Source organism: Octodon degus, unplaced genomic scaffold (assembly GCF_000260255.1).
Source record: "Octodon degus isolate 3935 unplaced genomic scaffold, OctDeg1.0 scaffold00060, whole genome shotgun sequence".
NCBI classification, from domain to species: domain Eukaryota; kingdom Metazoa; phylum Chordata; class Mammalia; order Rodentia; family Octodontidae; genus Octodon; species Octodon degus.
In genome coordinates this window covers 8,360,087-8,380,454 of record NW_004524636.1, presented here as the reverse complement: position 1 = coordinate 8,380,454, position 20,368 = coordinate 8,360,087, and the positions used below count along the sequence as shown (strand labels likewise).

Sequence of the window (20,368 nt, the reverse complement as noted above, 5' to 3'; positions counted from 1 at the left end):
TTTTTTTTTTTTCTAACCAGGAATTGGACTCAGGACCTTGTGTTTGGCAGTCAGGTACTTATGCTGCTGGGCTATCTACCCAGCCAGCCCCAGCAAGATGGATGACAATCATCTGTTTGCTATTATTTTTTTCTGTAGTTATCTACTTTAAAACATAATGGCTTAAGGGATCAATTATTCATTTGTGTCCTTATTCTATAAATCAGCACCTATGGGTATAATTCATCTGGGTAATCCTTCTACTTTTGACCATGTTCATTTATATGAACAGTTTTAGGTCAGCCAGAGAGCTCTGGATCTATCTGGGTTTTGGCTGGGCAGCAAGTGGCCAGATTACACGGTCTTTTGTCCTCCGCAGGGTAGGTAGGCCTTGTTCTCTTGTGGCCTGTGGGTTTCAAGAGCAAGAAGGTAAACCCCAATGTATAAGAATGTTTCATGCTCATATTGTTTTCTTTTATCCTATTGAATAAGAAAATTACAGAAAATTATATATTGAAGCCCAGAGTTCATATAGGAGAAATCCTTCCATGGGTGTGGACGTTGTGGTCTATTTCTACAATATACTACCTCAACTGTGTTCTTTTATTCCTTTACACTTACACTGTGGAAGAAGTATGCAACAGTTTTAAGATTATGTGAAATTTGTTTGCATACTTATAAAAAAGTACTTGTATCAGTTCAGTTCTGCCATTGCTGAGATACAAAACCTGACAGGCACAACATAAAGAAGGAGAGGTTTGATTTGGTTCACAGTGTAAGGAGATTCAGTTCATGATAAGTTGGCTTTAAAATGGAAACATGGGGTAATGGCATGGTGAAGCAAAGATGTTCACTCATAGCACCAAGCAAGGAGAGCAGAAGGTTAGTGACAAAGAGGTAGGGGCAAGAGTCTTCATGTGGGACTCACAGTCATGCCTTCATGACCCCACCAAACAGATACAGAAGTGTGTTTTACTAGGTCTTCTAAGAGGCTCTTCTTAAGCTAATCAGTTTGATACAATCAAATCTAACTACCATGGGGCCAGGGAGACAGTTCAGTGGTATAAGTGCTTCCCTGACAAGTGCAAGGGCCTGAGTGCAAACCCCAGTTCTGAAAACAAAACAAAACAAAACAAACAAAAAAAAAAAAAAAACAGAAAGGAAAAGAAAAGAAAAGAAAGAAAAATCTAACTACCACAATGTTTAAAGATTGTTTAAATTATGTTTTCCAGCAGAGACCACACATCTAAATATTTTGAACCTTTATTTTGATCATTTTTCCAGAGTGTCTTGAACTAACATACAGAATGAATAGAATATGATTTGACATGGTCAGAAGAATTCAGGCAATGAATGATTGGAGCATTAGTGAGAGAATATTTTTACAGGCAAAGGATGGAATAAAAGCTTGAGAAAGTGGGAAAATGCTTGTTGAGACAAGCTCAGGGATCCCTGGTACCATGTGCTGTACCAGCCCCACGTCCAGGCTCACTGAGCCAGCCATTAAGACCTGGTGTGGTGGCGCACATTTGTAACCCAGCACTGCAGAGGCTGCAAACAGGAGGGTCACTATGAGTCTGAACTGCATAGGGATACCCCGTACCAAACACATAAATTTAAAAAAAAAAAGAAAGTGTGACAGCAGCAGGAAGACTCTGCCTGAAAAGCATCATTATGTATTTAACAGAAGAACCCAAGTTTTAAATGAGAGTGAACAGAGGTAGAAAGGGGAGAAAGCATAAAGTGAAGGAAGATACTAACATCCAAGGACCTCTGACCAGGCATGCTCTTTACTGAGTGAGTGTGGTGTTCTGAATGGCTTGAGGCTGGCAGCAAATATTTCTTGAGCCCTACCATAAGCCATGGCTTAGGGAGCAGTAAGGAGCAGAGACAGCATCCTTTACTTCATGGATCATGTGGACCTGTGGGAAAACAGATACTGAGTGCACTGTTACATGCAATTAATCACAGTTGGATAAGTGCTCTGAGGATTATGTACATGTAAGTGTAGGAATACCCATTGTCCTAGTCTAGAGCCAGAGATAAGGCTCCCCAATGAAACAAAGTTTAAACCAAATTTCATCTTTTATAAAGCCCGCAAGAGTGCTGGAAATGATTTCCAAAACAATTATAGTTTTCCTCTTCACAGGTGAGCAGACTTGGAGAGGGAAAAGTAGGGGATGCGCCCAGCATTCAAACCCAGATTACCTTTCCTGCCCCACTACCGTGCAGCATAACTTGCCCTCTGTATGACTTTGCTAGAGGTATTCTGGTCACTGGATGTGTCTTCCTTCAAATCTATTAAAGTCCACTGCACATTCCCTGGCAAGTGCAAGGGCCTGAGTTCAGTCCCTGGTTCTGAAAAAAAAAATCCACTGCACAAAATTTAAACATAACATAATCATAATTCACTGCACAAAAATCATAACATAACATTATGTGAAAAGAGAATCCTCCTACCTGGCTTATTCTCTAAGCTCCCTCTTGTGCTACCCAGAAAAACTGAGTTTCTAATGTAATGGTCCAGAAATATAATCAATGTTTTCAGCATTTACTTTGTCCTTGTCTTGATGAATGTTTATTTACTTAATCTCTAATAAACATAAGTGTCATTATTAACCTATTTTTGTGTATAGGTGTTTTTTACTTTTTCATGCCAATGTTTTCTATTTTAAGTGAATACCAAATTTTCAACCAGGTGTGGTGCACAATTTTAATCCCAGCCCTTTAAAGGCTGACACTATGAGTTCAATCCCTGGTACTGCAAAAATAATAAATAAATAAATAAAATAAATTTAAAAAACTGAGACTAGAGATTCCTGAGCTTGAGTCTAGCATGAACTAAATAGAAAAAACTCTATAATTAATTAATTAAATTTAAATTGTTTTAAATTTTAAAATGATATACTTTTCTTTGTATCCTGGTCAACTTTTGCCTTGATAATACCACATCACACACAAGTCCAGAAAATCTCAATGGCTTAGTTTAAAATATTTATTTCTCTCTTGTGAACCAGTTGGGTGTTACCAAGGGCTCTTTAGTTTGCCTGGTCTTGACTCTCACCTGGGTTTGTGTCTGCCTCATGTATCATTTCCTCTGAGACCAAGGCTAACTCACCTCTGTGGCAAATTCGAGAAACACAAGTGAAAAGTGGAAACGCAATGCTTTGAACACCTCCACCCCAAACGTGCTTTCACCCTTGGTCCTTTGGTCAAAGCAGCAGCGTGGCCCAATCCAAAGTCCATGTGACAAGAACTGTACCTGAAGTGTTCAAGGAGAGAACAAACTATTTTGAGTAGAATTGCTTAGACACCCTGAAAAATCCAACTTTTATGCTTTGTAGCTGGAGTCCAGAGATGTAATTGGTAAAAGGTAACTGCGCATTAATTAAATTAGCTTTCTTATGATCTTCTGCTGGCAAAAATCTAAATCAATACCTCTTTTCTGTTTATATTTTCCAGAAATTTTCATCATGTTTGGGAAGAAGAAGAAAAAGATTGAAATATCTGGCCCATCCAACTTTGAACACAGGGTTCATACTGGGTTTGACCCACAAGAGCAGAAATTCACGGGCCTTCCGCAGCAATGGCACAGTCTGTTGGCAGATACGGCCAACAGGCCGAAGCCCATGGTGGACCCTTCATGTATCACACCCATACAGCTGGCACCCATGAAGGTATGTGGGTGTAGGAGGTACGCTTTCAGCCAGGTATGGCGGCCCGTGTCTGTAGTCCCAGCACACTGGGATGCTGAGGCTGGGGCATCACAAGCTCAAGTTCAACCTGGGCAATTTAGTGACTTAGTGAGCCATGGCTCAAAATTAAAAAAAAAAAAAAAAATGCAAGGGCTGAAGCTATATCTCAGTACAGAGGTCCTGAGTCTGTTCCTTGATACCATAGCAATAAACAAATAAAAAAAGAACCATGTTTTTTATTTTGTGCAGTATACCATCTTTGTTGGTAAGCTATAAAACATCCACATAGCTACCATCTTTTTTCAGTGATTATACTAATCTCCATTTAGTATGTATTCCAGGGCATAAAATGGAAGCTTGGCTTCACATGTGAGTCATTTTATTTTTTTAACTTAATTTTACTTTATTTTAAAGAATAAAACAAAAACAAAGAAACATTAAATCAGACATAAAGTTCCATTACAAAAATAGGAAATTTTTACTTCCACATTGTCTAACGTAAGCATCTTTATACTGAAAAATATTATCAATCCCTTCAAGTTACTATAGGCAAGAGACTCTGACCAAAAATTATGCTAGATAATTTTTATTGTTTTCCACTTGCTGTCAACTTCAGCTGTGCAATATTACTGCAAGAAAACTCAGACATTCCAGTTTCTCTCTGTTCTTCAGGATGATAAGAATTCCAGACTGTCCATCTTCTCTGTGATAAGTATCACTGATGCCTATCATCATAATACACCATAGAACATTCTAGAGCTTCCTAAACAAGACAAGCACAAAATTCATATTCTTCTCTTGTTAATTATATTAATAAGTCTACATGAATCCCTTATCATTTGCAAGGTTAATATTTCATAAACTGTATTTAAATGATATGCAAAGCATACTTAAAATAATATAAAGAGGAAGAATATTTGATTAATTATTGGAAATGCTTATACCATCTGAGATAACCAAGTTAGAATTGTGGTTCTTCCATGTGGGCATGGTCTTAGTCATTCTGTTCTACTATTAAACATGTGACTATGCTTTATCCAGAGACCAATAGAGTCTTACAGTCCTGCATTTTGTGAATTTTATTTTTATATGATTTTAAATTTTTTTTCAGTATAATTGAAATGTTAAGTACACAAAAGGCAAATATTTGGAAAGATAAACTTTAAGGACAAAAACACTTTACAATTTAATCAGGCATGTAGCAGTACTTTAACAGAAAATAACCAGCTCTAGTAATTAATATTAAACAATATCTTATGATATTGTTTACTACTGATATTAAGCACAGCTCCCCCCACCTGAAAAAACTTCTTCATTGGTGACCAAACAAAAAGCTAGTAGGATGGGGGTCAAGAATGTTCATGACAATAATTATATGTTAGCAGAATGTAGACTCAATAAACTTCAGATCTGCCAAGGGTCGTGAATATATGAAAAGAAGCGTATTATAAATACATTTCTTTTCAATTTCTTTGTTTTTCTCAGAGCCCAGATTTCTCTTTGTGTTTTTGTTTTTGCAAAACTCAGAAACTGAAATGGGCAATGTACCCAGAAAAGTCTTTTATTGTTAATTACCATAGTGAAAGGAAAATTCTCAAGTGAAAGTAAGGCTTTCTTTTTTTAAGCCTAGAGTGCCATCATCAATATTATTGGATATAAACATTCTAGAAGAAGGCAGTCTTAGAAATACATCCTACCTAAAAACCCAGATGTATTCTGTTGTTAAAGAGTGCTCAATGAATATAGAATATAGGAGAAGCTTCTAGATCATTTTTTTCTATCTCCTGGATACACTGGCTCATTATATTTTACCCTCTGACAGAACTTACCAATATCATTGGCGATTAGACCAATATTTCCCAACTATTAAGTTCCTTATCCCTGTGATTATCATACTGGTTCTATGAACCTTCCATCCCTGGTACTACATGGAGAAGCATTCAGTCTACATAAAATGGTCAGACACACTTGAATGCTATGTGTGCTTAAAATGCTGATGAGAAAATACATCTCAAGTGTAGAATCAGCCTTGCCTTCTGCAAACAGGACCTCAGGCATTGAATATCCCCAGAGTGAACTTAACCAAGTACATTTCACTGAAGGACTTCGCAAACCTCCAGTCCCTCACAGTCTCACTCAGCTCCTTTGGAATGATCCTGCTTTTCTCCAACTGCAATGAGTATGGTTACTACTGTTGACAGATAGCAGACAATATTGGTGGTCAAAGATAATGCTGTTTTCTCTGTCATCCTCTTAGAATAAGTGAAATGGAGATATTTAAGGGTTCAAAGTATGCCATACAGTCTAGATGATCCCCTCCCTTTAGAAATGCCATGAAAAATCACCCACATTATTTGAATATGGTATGTAAAGCACATAGAATATACTTTAAAAATCAGAACAATCTTTGAAATTAGAAACTGTAAATGAAATGACATAAAAGATTGAATACTGAAGATAGAATTATACAAGTTTAAAGCCTTTTGGGCCAAAATTATTTAAGGTTAAATAGACCCAAGAATTCAAATTTGGTCCCATTGCCCTTCAAAGTGCATGAAAGCAAATGAAACATTCGATTATGGCATAAAAACAGGCAATGAGAGGAGCATATCATCCCTTTTGTTAGGACAAAGTGCTGACCCTTCAGTTCTGGTCAGCAGGTTTCATACAGGCTGTTGCCCAGGAGAAAGCAACTTTTGCAAGCAGCACTTGGCTCTGTGATTGGCTAGGATTTCTATGGGCCTATGTGGAACCTCATGCTTACCTGTCATACTCACTGTGTCTCATGTATACTTACGGTGTTTCCCCAAAACATTCAGACAATTAGAACCATCCAGGGAACTTTGATAATATCCAGCCTGCTGGGCTCCATCCCCAGGGTTTCTGACCTGGTAAAAACTGAAATGCAGTTCAGTAATTTGCATTTTTAATGTTTTCAGTAGGTACTGATGGCCCTTCTCTGGAAACCAGACTTTAAGAACCTTGATTTAAGTAGTTATAAAGAAAGTTGTTCACATAAGATACCGTCAGTGTGCATGGACACTAACATCTGGAAAATGTAAGAACTAACCCACCACAGATTAGTTTAAGCTTGTGTTGAAAACTGAAGCCCTTGTGCCCAAATCACGAATATGTAGGTTAATTGAAACAACACAAACACACAACGATGAGAATCCTTTTAAAATATATGGCAATGCTGGGGAGATAGCACAGCAGCTTAAGCACCTGGCTGGCAAGCACAAGTTCAGTCCCCAGTACCAAATAAAGTAAAATATATGACAAGCAGCTGGTGACATAGATCAGTACATGTTTAGTATGTACAAAACTCTAGGTTCAATTCCTAGTACCAAAAAAGTAATCTGTGAAACTCCTTTATAGACCAAACTCATCTTGTTCATAAAAATATGATAGGTAATATCATTAAAATTCCTGCTGAAGTAGAAGCGTGCTCACTTTTGTTTGTTCCTTCCTGCTGGGTTTCTGATTTCATCCTTTATCATAATCTCCTAGAGGACTCCTTGGGCCCACCCTAGAGATGCTGAGCGAGTAGTGCCGGGGGTGGAGACCAGTGTGCACATGTTTAGCGATTTCTTAGACTCTGTGGCTAGATGAAGGACACACTGCAAGAACCACTGTTCTAAGTGGGCTGAACAGAGAGCACAATGGTCACTCTTTCCTCACATTACAGCCTAGGAATCATTATATATATGCCATAAAGACAGAGAATAATACTGAAGTCTTTATACTTAGCTAAAGTCTAACATAGACACACAGCACATCTTAATATATGTTTCAGATTTGCTTTTAATTTTCAACTAGAATCATACAACTATACTAATTTGGTACATTTAAATTTTATTAAATGATAGAAATAGATAGGTAGATAGATTTTTTTACATAATGTATCCATTTCTCAAGTAAAGGAGATTGTAGTTTCAATGACAGATGAGTGTTTTGAACATCTGTGTTGCTGTCTCGTTGCCCCTTGACGAGAACTTTTCCTCCACGATTCTCGAAGTGTGATCCAGAAGCCCTGGGAGTCCTTCAGACTTCCTCAGGCTGTCTTCAGGATCAAACCATTTTCCTATTAACACTGAGGAAGCATTTCCTTCTTCACTCGCATTCTCCTGAGTGTGCAGTGGAGTTCTTCAGAAGCTATACGATGTGTAGGCTGGTGCCTGATAGATCATGCAGCTTATACTCTCATGTTTGAAATGTTTCTTGCTTTAGATGCATAATAGTAGATATTGATAACTAAAAAACTTAGATTTTTTTTTTATGTTTTCAATAGTTTTAAAGGTTCCTGAAACCCCAAAGTTTGAGAATCACTGCCTTGGCAGATTACATATGATTACCAGATAATATAAGTAATTATGTATGATTACCGGACACTTCTGAGTTTGCTCCTCACATATAACTTGTTTTTGTTTTGTTTATAGAAATAGAGGTCCTCTCATCTTCAGTTGCTAGTACTTTTCTAGTCTACGTAACTTCCTCAAAAATTACTAAATATAAAATCCTATCCTTTTAATTGTCATGGAATATAATTTCTCCAGGCCAGTAGTGAAATCACTGAAATACTTACATCCCTACAATGCTTTTCCTAATTTAGCCTTCAAAGCTTTTCTAGCAACCCTCTTCTCTTTCCTGTCAAGATTGAAAATTCACAGAGAAAGCCAAAGGCAGCCTCGCTGTGGCTGCGCTTCCTGTGTCTATCCTCTTCAGTATTTCACCGTCTTCCAAAGCTGAGGTTCTGCCTATTCCTTTTCTGTCTTCTACTTCTAACCACTGAGTTAAAGACTAATTATTGATGACAAGAGGTAAAACAGAAAGGAGTGACTCTTCAAGTCTGGGCACCAAGTTCTTCAAAATTACTGTTCCGTTTTCCTTCCCTGTCATAGTTTATGTTAAAAGTGAATCCATGCCAATTATTCTAAATTCCTCTTTCTTTCTCCCTTTTCATGAGTCACAATTTACATTAACACTGTTTGGAAAGCTGTGTTTTCTTTCCTACTTCTGTTTCCCCTAACTCTAAGTAATTAAAATGTGTTTTGCAAAGATGGACAGCAATCTGATTTCTAGCGTTATTTTCCTTTGTGCCAAGGTAACTGGTGCTCCCAGGGTTCCTGCTCACTCACACATGACTTTATGTGCTCCCCTGGACTGGCCAGAAGCTCCTCTAAGGGGCTATATGTCATGCTGCCTCTTGTGCCTTGGGGAGTTTGTTGTCATGGGATTCAAACTGTGTAGCAGATGTTTGCCGTGATCTCAGCTGAATGAAATCCCAGCAATCTGAGAGCCTGCACGGATCCCTCGTGACATTTCTGGCTTCTCTGGCTGCTCCCTGGGTTCTGCCTTGCAAGCCACAGCGTGCCCTTCAGCTGAGCAAGTGGCTTCAGTTCTTTTATTTTGGTCCTTGTTGTTTCTACCAAATCTCTTCTCGAAGCTCATGAATTGGATCCTCCAGGATCTTCCTATTCTACAAAGTCAGTACGGTTTTGCAACCTTCCTCTTCTAGATCTGTTTCCTTCCACTAAAACATAATGTTGAGCACAGAAGCATCTCTCTCACATGAAATTTGCTGCCCTTGGCCCTCAAGGTGGGCCTCCTCCTGGTGAATGTTAGGGTGCATCCAGTCGTGGTAATAATGGGGCCAATAGAAGACAGGGAGGAGGTGTGCTCCCAGGCCACTAGAAAGAGCTAGTAAGAAGACCAGCAAATGAAAATAGGCCTGGGGAGTTATCAATTATCTGTGGCTGTAAGCAAAGCCTGGCGAGAAGAAGAGGGCAACATGGTCAAATAGGCAAGTAGGAACTGGAGGGTGGAGAATTAGGAAACCATTTTCAGGACTTCAATATTTGTTAAACCTCCATAGATGAAGAACACAGGCCTCATATTAAGAAATTGTTCTGTTTTGAAATGATTGATTCATTTAAAGGTCAGATCCAATTTAAAGTGTGCCAACCATATTGATCAAACATAGGATCCTGCTGTGCTTAGAGGCTTACTATTTAAATGGGTTGTGAGGGAATCTTTCCAGCTAGGTAATTTTCAAAAGATATTTAAGGAACATAGAAAACACCTGACAGAACTGTGCCTTTGTTATAAAGATGGTTACTTTTATTGGAAAGCAGGATGCAGTCATAAAATGAAATTGGTTGATTGGGTTACCTGAATTTTAAAGCTTTTTATCTAAAATCTCACTTCAGAAGAACTACACTATGTCTCCTGATCTGGTGAGAAATAAAGTGCTCATTGGCAGGACGGACAGGAAATTCTTTGTTGAACTTACTAGACTCTTTCTGCATTGGAAAGCCAATGAATAGAGCATACTTGGACCCTCACAGTTCTTATTTATTTGCTTATCTATTTCCAAAGTCCTTTTCAATTTCAGTATACCTTTTCAATCATCTTGCTACCTCAGGGATGGTAAAGACCTGCCTACATTAGAGAGAGTTGAGCAAGGTTATCTTGTTTCAAACAGGATAAACCAAAACCACAGCCAGATTTGTCTTATGATTTTCCTTTCTGTGAGCCCACCCAACTTGCTAACTCCTAAGACATAGTTTTCCACTGTATCAAAGAGTTTCATATTTGACGTGTTTCCTTCTAGCAGATCATCTTATCCCTCAAATATCTGTCACATTTTTAAAAAAAACTAAAAGTTGACATCAACCTCTTATAAGTCCCACTCTTTACTTCAATGCTTTGCCTTGCAGCACTTCACTTAAGCTACTTTAGCACTTCATTTCAAACTTTTGGCACATGTCAGCTCAGAGAGCACCTGTGCTCCTCCATAGAGCAAAGGCTGATGTTTTCAGGGGAGCAGGATCACCCCAGGCACATCGTTGCTGAAGGTGTCCATCCTTTGTTCCATATGGAGGGTGTCAAGATGTTCAGCACATACGTTCTGCAGGACCTTCAGCGGGGCATCCAGTATGGTAATTCATTGATTATCTCTCAAGATCCCAATTCAAATTGGACCATTGAGACCCCACAAAAGCATTATCTCAGCTACTCCCCACCAAGGGCTCAACATCTCCTGTCACTCTGGAAATGACAGTAAATATAAATGAGAGTATTTTAAAGTAATTGTGAGGACCAGTTATGACAAACGTTATTTATGACTAAGATGCTTAGATCTATTCCAAATGCCTTCCCTGGTGGTTCAAGATACCTTTTCTGGCATTCCTGCAGCAACCAGCCTCCCAGTATAATTCCAGGGAACACATAAGAATGCAGAGCCCCCCAGAAGCAGAATATATAACTGGAGCCAATGCAGCCTCATTTTTTCACCCCAACTCTGCTCCTAGGGCCAAAGTTGGCAAAGGGGCAAAGTAGAGATCAAATCCATAGTGACCCATAGTTTGGGGCAAGCTATGTTAAGAAACAGGTCTGGCCAAAACTGAGAATATGGCTATGCTATATCCCAACCCCCCTCCAAACTGAGAATGTGATGAGATAACATTTTACAGAACACAGAATACTTGCTGTATATTATTTGTAGCATTCTTACAAGAACAAATGTGTAGTTTTAACCCAGTTGAATAGATGAAGAAATCTCGACTCAGAAGGTTTAACTAATTTGTTCAAATTTACCCAATTTCTAAGTAAATTGAACCCAGTTCTAATATCAGAGATGCAACTACATTTTGTTGGTATAAACCTTTTCTTTCTCATGTGTCTTACAGGGATAATGTTTAGCATCTGTGCCTTCTCTCAAAGTATTTGCCTTTGATAGAAAAAAAAAGATAATCATAATTTTATGGACAAATTTTTACCTTATAAAATCAAATCAATAGGTTGGAGTACTGATCTTATTGACCATGAGATATTTTCTCATTTGCCTCAAGTAGCGTGAGGAAGATTGATTGGTGGAAAGAATGTTTGCGAAAATGCCCATAATCAGACATACTTATGATGAGTCACAGCCTTGTGTATCAGATGCTGTGTCTTAAAGATACTTCATACATTTTGTCTCTGGTAGACTAAATTATTAACTCAGTTGTTCCTCTTATTGTAGTCTGTGAAGGGCTGAACACTCTTTGTCTCTTAGAGTTTGATGCAAGTGACTTGCGTGGTCCATGGGACAGTAGAAATGAAGGCATGTAATGGGGCAGCTAAGATCTCCCTTTAGGCCCTGTTTCCTAACAAGAGCATGACTTGGGAAACTCCCTGATTTCAGAAGAAAAAGTCACCTCAAGCAAAATCACCTAGTACCAACTGTTTTTACAACACTGAGTGTTTATGTTGGGGGGGGGATGTGATACAGCATTATTGGACAACTGACTGATACACTGTTTCACTCATCCTTTGAACCATTCTTTTCAGGTGGGTAGTATTAACTCTATCTTTTAAAATAAGACAGCAAAGTTTAAGAATCTGTTGAAGTACCCAATTGGAAAAACCAAGGACTCAAACCCCAAAACCCTCTGACCCCTGACCCCATGATTGCTTTCACCACATCATCCTGATTCCTGATGCTAAGGGCATCACCGGGCATGAAACAGTGGTAACATGCCTAAAGGATGTAAAGTCAGAAAAAAATTTCTTCCTTCATGTCTTGCCTTTTAAATCTAACAAATGATACAACTGAGATGTAGGTAAGTACTGTGACATTTCCCAGATCATAGAGCTAGTTAGCATCAGGATCCCATGGGTACAGAATGCCTCTGACACTGGCATTTAGAAAGCCTAAATTTAGCTCATGTACTACCACTCACTGGAGAATTTGATAACGATATCACTTTAAAATACCTGCCTGACAGTGATTTCCTATCAGTGCAGTCATACAACTTTATTTTCTACTTGTAGAGTACTCGAGGTCCTTGGCAGGGGTTTTCATTATGCATGTAATTCATGCAGTCTTCTCAAGTGAATTAGATAGAATACTTAAACCAGATATGTCAATGACAGCATTGGCTGAGAAGCAGATGAGTAAACTGTAAATGCACACCGCTCATGCTCTCTGATGGCCTCGCCACCCTGAGCTAATCATATTTGAGGTCAAACAGTAATTCCCCAAGATTGCAAACATCTCTCTAGATTTCTTTTGGATTCGCATTAAGTGGCCTGCTCTGAACTCCTGACAGCCGCACTCACCAAATAACAAGGGTGGCTATGCTTTGATGACTGGAAAATTCTGTGTAAACTAATAAGCTATTCTCAGGGATGCCTTCTGTGCCCCAGATCGGCTCTCCTGGCAGGGATGACCTAACAGAATTTATTCCATCTAAATCAGAGGCAAAGGCCTGTGGTTCTTTGTGGCTCTCACTCATGTTTGAAATTTAAAAGATCTAATTTTAATAGAAATGAAGCCACTAGGATGGTAGCTGGAAGCTTGTTTAGTGTTCTAGTTGTTATTGCTTGCTCATATAATTTTAAGTAAAAGCATTGTGTGATTGATACAGCTATCATTTCAATCATTTTCAAGCATCAAGTCACTGTACAGTTGATTGAATGCTACTAGTGTTGTCTGTAAGATAAGAGATGTAATGAAGAAATGCTACTTAAAATGGTGCTGGTCTAAGAATCTGTTGTGATCACTCAGTCACTTCCTATTGAGACTCTTTGACTTACTCTTCCAGTGCTGCATGGAAAATTGCCACAAACTCAGTGGCCTAAAACAGCATCTTCTTAATGAGGCTTAGTGAGGTCCTCTGCCCCACTTCCCACAAAGGGTAAAGCTCAGCCTCATTCTCACCTGGAAGCTTCCATGAGGAACAGAGTACTCCCAGGCTTGACAGAACTTTTTCTTTGTGTCTGAAGATAATAATAGCTTGCTTCTTCAAGGCCAGCAGAAGAGCGACAGACTGCTTGGAGTTTGTGGATACATCTATATGAGTCTACTTTCCTGTTGCTGGTTGACAATGTTTAGTGCCCACAACTCAAAGGAAGAGAGATTCAATTTGGTTTACAGCTTCAAGAGATTTGGTCCATTAAGGACCTACTTTAAGGATTTATTACTTTCTATCGTGGTAGAGGGGTATGGCAAAACAAGGCTGCCTAGTTTCTGGTCATTGGAAAGCAGAGGAAGAGGACAAAACTAAAGAAGAAGGGGTAAGAAACCACTTACAGTGTCTGACATCACTTTGCCATGACCCATCCAGACACACCCAGAAGTGAGCTCCGCCAATAACCTGGGCAAATCAAGCCGATCAGTCTGTCTAATCTGACAGTCAAGTTTAACCATCAGAAGTGATATCCTATTGCCACACTTGTATAATGTGTGTAAGGTAACCATGGAGTAGTGTCCCATAGCATTTGCTATATAACACAACTCTCGAAGTGATAACTTCTCATCTTAGCCACTGGTTAGAAGCAAGCTCAGATCCTTCTCACATTCATGGAGAATGCATCACACAAACACACAAGCATGGGAAGGTGGGAATTGTCCCATAGGGGTGAGCCTGGGAACTAGCTACTGCAGTCCCCAATATCCTTATCATGAGTAAAAGGAATTCCCTAAGCCAAGCCTACCAAAGTCTTGTCCCTTTGCAGCATCTCAGGGACACTTCAGTATGAATGAAGTGAAGTTTCTGGAGCACAGTCCACCATTTTGGACCTATGAAACTAATGACACAAGGGATCAGCCTTCAGATTTCCCAACATGCAATGCTGGCCCAGTGGAATAAGTAGTATATAACTTTTGGCTCAAAATGAAGGAACTGGGGTGAAGTCAGGGAGAAGGAAGGTAGAAAGGACTCACAATTGTCTTAGTTACTCTCTATGATGAGGACAAAAAGCTCAACACTCATAACTTAAAGGAAGAGAGGTTTGTTTCTCATGCCTTGAGACCTGGACCAACTGGCTCTGCAGCACAGACAGCTTGGTAGAAGGGCCTGGTGGAGGACTGCTGCCCGCCCTGCATCCAGGAAGCATAGGCAAAGGCCCCCAGTGACCACCTGAGCCAGGCTGCACCTCTGCTCAGCACATTCACTGCGGAGCTCATTAGTGGATCAATTGCTGACAAGTACTGGATCCCCATGATCCAATCACCTTCTATAACCCCTGCTGCTGAGCACATAAACCTTTGGGGCATGACCTCTATCTAGACCATGACACTGTTCTGCATCTGTTCCAAAATACAGCCTGGCCATTGTTAGGGGTTTCCTGACTAAATTGCACCACACGGGAAACACTTCAGATTCTTTTTCTGCCCTACTTTTTCATATCAGCACATTTTTGCAGTGTATACAGTTGTATCTGCCTCCTCTACTATCAGCAGAATCTGTGCATTCTGGATATACTTTACTTCATATTTTGTGCCCCTTTCAAACTGAGCTAACAGTATGTCTGTTGAAACAATGTCTCAAATTTTTCATAGACTTTGTGTATTTCACTGTGGTTGACTCCATTAGATGGATACCCTATCCACAAATATGTTAAAGGAAAAATCATCTATTCTTTGACCTGCTGAGATAGTGAGTGTCCTTAGGCTTCCTAAAAGTTCTTCAGTTTTACTGAGAAGAACCATGGGACATCCATGTACTCTGACCATTTGATGAGTTTTCAACAAAGAGCTGGATAGTCACAGACCAGACCTCTCTCTAGAGCCTGCCCTCCTGAGAGTGAATCTCTTTAGTTTGGTGTCCTTACCATATAGACAGTATCTGAAGTTTTGGGTTCTCAAATTCTGACTCTTTTTTTTTTTTTTTCTTAAAAGTAAAAGTGTTCCTTCAATTCCTATATCCTCTGGAAAAAAGGAAAACAAGTAGGCCCATCAACATTTTTTCTTGCAAATCTCCTTAGCAATACAGCTGAGTTTGTCACTTATAAGTTTTGCTTTCCATGTAACTGGAGGGAATATGTTTATGAAGCTTCATATAGCAAAGACCTCAGGTCTTCCTCCTCTGTCCTATAGCATGAACGCCACTTGCTTCTCAGTTCTGACCATGAGCACCCTCAAGGTCTAGTTTGCAAGGAAGGGTCATCTCATGACAATTTTGGTGTCTATCATATATTTCTAAATTTCTGCAACTTCCACCCACTACCTGGTTAGAAAACATCTTGCAGTGCTGGGGCTTAAGTTGTACCCATCCCAACTTTCATAGGCTGAGGCCCCAAACCTCCCATGTGTGTTTTCAGAAAATGACACCCGGAGGCTAAGTCAAATTAAATGTGGTCTTAGAGTGGGCCCCAACCCAGTAGGATTGAGGTCCTTATAAAAAGAGGAAGAGATGCTAGAGTTGCACACAGTGAAGATGTCATGAGCAAGCACAGTGACAAGGTACCAATCTGTCAGCCAAGAAAAGAGGCCTTAGAAAAGAACAACCATTCCCAAGCCTTGATCACAGGCTTATGGCCTTCACTGTTTAAGCCACCTAGACTGTAGAATTTTGTTATGGTGTCATAAGCAAGCTACTGTCTATCTTTCTGAGAATTTGTTGCAGTAGGACTCTCCTTCCAGGCAACAAACTCTATGTTTTCTGTTGCTGCAGAGTAAATTACCATTAACTTAACAGCTGAAGGCCAAATATATTTGTCAAAAGCCACATTTTGCATGGGTCAAACTTAGTGTAACTGAGTCTTCTACTCTCATCTCACCAGACTGTGGTTAAGGTACCAGCTGAGTTGTGCCCCCGTGACCTTCCTACCCAGTGGCAAGCTCACTGAGATTATTGGCAGAATTTATTTCCTTTCAGCTTTGAAGGAATGGAATACTGAGATGAAGAAGGATGAGAAGCCAAGGAAGGGGTTGTTAATAACCTGAGCTCAGTCCTAGTGGGGACGCTCTGAGAACTTGAGAAACACACCTCAGAACTGTTCCAGCAAGGCCCGAGGTGCCTGGGCCTCTGACTAACAATTCCAGTCCTTTGTTGACTGTAGGTTGCTCCCAGGAGATAATTGCTAGCAGCCTCAGCCTCGGTCAAGTATCTCCAGAAGCCAAAGAGCAACTTCAAGTAGAGAGGTTCAGAAACCTTCAGAACAGACAAAAAACTTGCCTGTCTACTAAGTTCTGCAGTGGACCTATGGGGTAGGCTGAGGAGACCAAAGCTGTCAGTTTAGGATCCGCATACATCCTGTTATCAAGTATTGATTATGTACCTACTAAGTTCTGGGTGATGAAACTCCATAGGAAGGTGGTATTTGGTCCCATCTCCATTGGGAGTACAACTTAGTGGGAGGAACAGGTTTGTAAAGACAAGCTGAAATTGGTGTCATGGAGGTTGAAGAGTTTTAAGAAACCATTGCGAGTAGACTGTCTACACCTCCTACAAACTTGCCAGAAGTTAGCTTGGATTTTAAAAAGGTCATGTCATTTTATGTTCAGACCAAATGAAAGACATTCCTTTGTGAGATCACTTTACAAAGAGCTGTTGGCAATAACTTGCTGGAGTCTCCTAGAGCCAGACTCTGAGAAACAAAGTCAAACTCAACATTGTACCTGCTCCACCTCTGCAACCTCATGTGAGTTTCCTGGTTACAGCAGCCTGCCTTTCTTCTTCTGTAGAAGTGGGCACCACCACCCTATCTCCTGCAGCTGGCAAAAGCATCGAGCACTTTAATTCAGGCAAACCCTTCGTAGCAGTACAGTTTGTATCTGGATGTCCCCCCAGTGTCTCTCATGCCCCAAGGTGGGGCTAGCAGGAGGCGAGTGAATTGTGGGGACACCACAGCCAGCTTGCTGCTGGGAGAAGGGGCCTGGGGAAAAGGTAGGAGTCCCTGCAGGTGGGTACTGGAAGGGTGTGTCCCACCCCACCTCATCTCTTGATCCCTCTACTTCCCGACTGCCCTTAGTGGAGCAGCAGCCCTTCACAAAGCAGCTCTGGATTTTCTAAACTAACATAGTACTTTCCAAGCTTTCTTGTTTCCTAGTTTTGGTAAATTTTTCCCAGTGCCTCCTAGGAGAAAATACTCATTTGAGAAAAACGGGTAAAATATAACAAAAAATTTTTTCACACACATTGAAATTCTATTTTCTTCCCATCCTGAAAATACTGATCAATTCTGCAAATCTGTTGGGCTGTGTATGACTTCAAATTTGGAACCAAGGTTGAATGACACTATGCCCCTACTTCATGCTCCATAGATTTTCACCATAAATTTTCTAATTTTGGCTCATAGTGACTGCCAAATACAGGGCTTTGTGTTTAATGAGGTCCTCAAACAGCACGTAGTACAATCCCATTTCTACACTTGAGCTACTGTAAACAAGGAACTTATAAAGTGTCTGACAAGTTCTTCTTTCTTCAGAAATTTAAAATATCCTGCCACACCTTGGTAATTTTGCAGCTGTATCGTGGGGTGTCTGAGAAATCTGCTTGGGGATCTGAACCTAAATTCTCACTTTATCTTCAATGTTCTTCTTAGTAGTCACGTTAGAACTCTGCAGATGGGCCGTGATTCATAAACCCTGCTCCTGCAGGAAATTCAAGTTGATTGCTGGTTTATATTTTATTGATAAGTTCATTGCCCATAAAAGGGAAGAAGTTTCATCCTACAAGCAAAGGTGGAATTTCTGAGTGCACCATTACTACCCGGAGTTTCCTGGCCTGTTTATACCCTCACTTTGCAGCTTCAGAGCCCAATTAGCACAATTAGCTGGTAGCACCTGAAGTCCTAAATGCTATGATTTACCACCTTCCACATCCTCTTTTATGAACAATGAGTCTAAAACAAGGCACTGTTTTTTAACCCGTCAGTGATGCGTCCAATTTTCAAGTTAATGCGTGAAAATAAAGCAAAGAAAATGGCCCGGCTTTCTAAATTAACAACAACTAATTGAAAGGAGAAATTGAACTTAGGAGAGAGGGAGAAACTGAAGGCAAATAAAAATGACTGTGATATTTTAAAAAGTCAGAGTTTCTATAATGTCATACAAGAAGCCTGGGCTCTGCTCTGGCTCATCCTACCAGTGACCAGGATCAGCAGAGGAAGATGCTGGTGCCACCAGAGCTGAGGATGTCTCCTGGAACAGTGGTAGAGACAGCAGCCCAGGTTGGGGGTAGCTGCTCCACTAAGGGCAGTGAACATTCCCAGCCTTCAACTAGACAAGCCTTGTGAGGTTGTTTATGTGGGTCAAGGAGAGAGGAAAGGGAGAGGAGAAGAAAGAGTAGAAGGAGAAGCAAAGAGAAGAGGAAAAGAAGAAACAAGAGTAGGAGATGGGGAGGGGAGGAGAGCAGAGTTGAAGAGAAGGGAAGGAAGAGAGGAGGAAATAGAAATCTTCAGATTATAAAAGTTACTTGCAAATACAAGACAATTGTGGCAGAGGTAACAGTAGTTGATGTGGTTGATGGTGACGGTGGGGTGGCTGGAGGACATGGTGCTGTGGTGGTGCTAGCAGCGATGCCTTTGCTAACCTCCAGGAAAGGCTTCCAGTCGATGTGAGTTTTAGTCTGTTTAAAGCTATTATAACCACGAGCCTGGGTAATTTATGAAGATCAGAGATTTATTTCTTTATAGCTCTGGAGGCTGGGACGTCCACAACCAAGGGTCCCATAGATGACAAGGACCTTCTTGCTACAACACAGATAAAAGAGAAAAAAGGAGGGACAGAGAGAAAAAAGATGGGAAGAAAGGAGCTCATCTCATCTCCACGCAGGAACCCACCCCCACAGCAACCTTGCCACTCCTGTAAACACAGCACGGGGCCATTCATGAACAGAGTCCTGATGACTTAGTCTCCTGTTAGAGCTCTGACTCCTCAGAGAGGCTGCGTCAGTGGCTCAGTGTCCAATGCTTGGCTTCTGGGGAACATATTCAAAACATGGGATTGTCAAAAGCCTGTATCTACTCTATTCCCAGTATAAAGTTCAGTTGTTCCCAAACGGATGACTGTACTGAACTTGTGTGTTCTTCACCTTCAAAATTGTCAGTGACTGATTTACAGTTTGTTTCCTTCTTTGGGATGTGAACTCACTTTGGAATGCAGGACTCAGGTTAATACTAAAGACATACTCAGCCACCCATCACCTAGCTGGAGTCTGACTATGTGAGAGTAACTATGGCTTTCCCTTTTTTACACGTCTGTGATCTGCAGCTCAGAGAACTCAAAGGACTTCCAAAGATTGTGCAGCTATCAAAAGGCAGAGCTAGAGCCGGGTGAAATGGCTTGTGCCTACAGTCCCAGCTCCTCTGAAATCTGAAACAAGAAAATTGCTTGAGCCTGGAGATCTGAGGTCAATTTGAATACATGCCTTGAGAGCCTGTTGGAGACAAAAAGAAAGAAGAGAGAAAGAAAGAAAGAAAGAAAGAAAGAAAGAAAGAAAGAAAGAAAGAAAGAAAGAAAGAAAGAAGCCCTGGAGGCGGGTCCTTTCTACACAAAGTGTGCGTCAGATGTCTAATAGCTGGGTGTGTAGCTCAGTGCTTGAGTGACAGCAAGCTTGCCATGTGCAAGGCCCTGGGTGCGGTTTAAGCTATAAGTGTTTAAGCATTTGAGCCCATTAATATCATGATATAAGACAATGTTATGGGGAGAAAAATCTAAACCGTACCTTCGAGAAATCAACTGCAGGCTGGCCAGATAGCTCAGAGGACTAAAGTGCCTGCTTAGGTAGAGTGCAGTGGACGGGATTCGATCCCTTGCCTGCCATGCTGGCCCCATCCCTAGGGTGTGCTGAGACAGGGATTGAGACTTGGCATGGTTGCATGCACCTATAATCCCAGCACTTGGGAGGCTGAAAATAGGAGGATCATTATAAGTCCAATCTGTTCAGTGAGACCCTATAGACCCTGTACTAAATGCAAAAAAA

At 40.5% G+C, this 20,368-nt stretch overlaps 1 protein-coding gene across 2 annotated transcripts in view; it reads left to right on the top strand.

Annotated features, from left to right (window-relative positions):
- The first annotated feature begins 3,452 nt into the window (after nt 1-3,452).
- Nucleotides 3,453-20,368, top strand: part of Pak5 (p21 (RAC1) activated kinase 5) — a 109,904-nt gene continuing 92,988 nt past the window's right edge. For both annotated transcript variants that reach the window (XM_004634297.1, XM_004634298.1), the window contains exon 1: nt 3,453-3,656. In XM_004634297.1, the coding sequence (XP_004634354.1) occupies nt 3,453-3,656 (204 nt within the window). The remainder of the gene's footprint in view (nt 3,657-20,368) is intronic.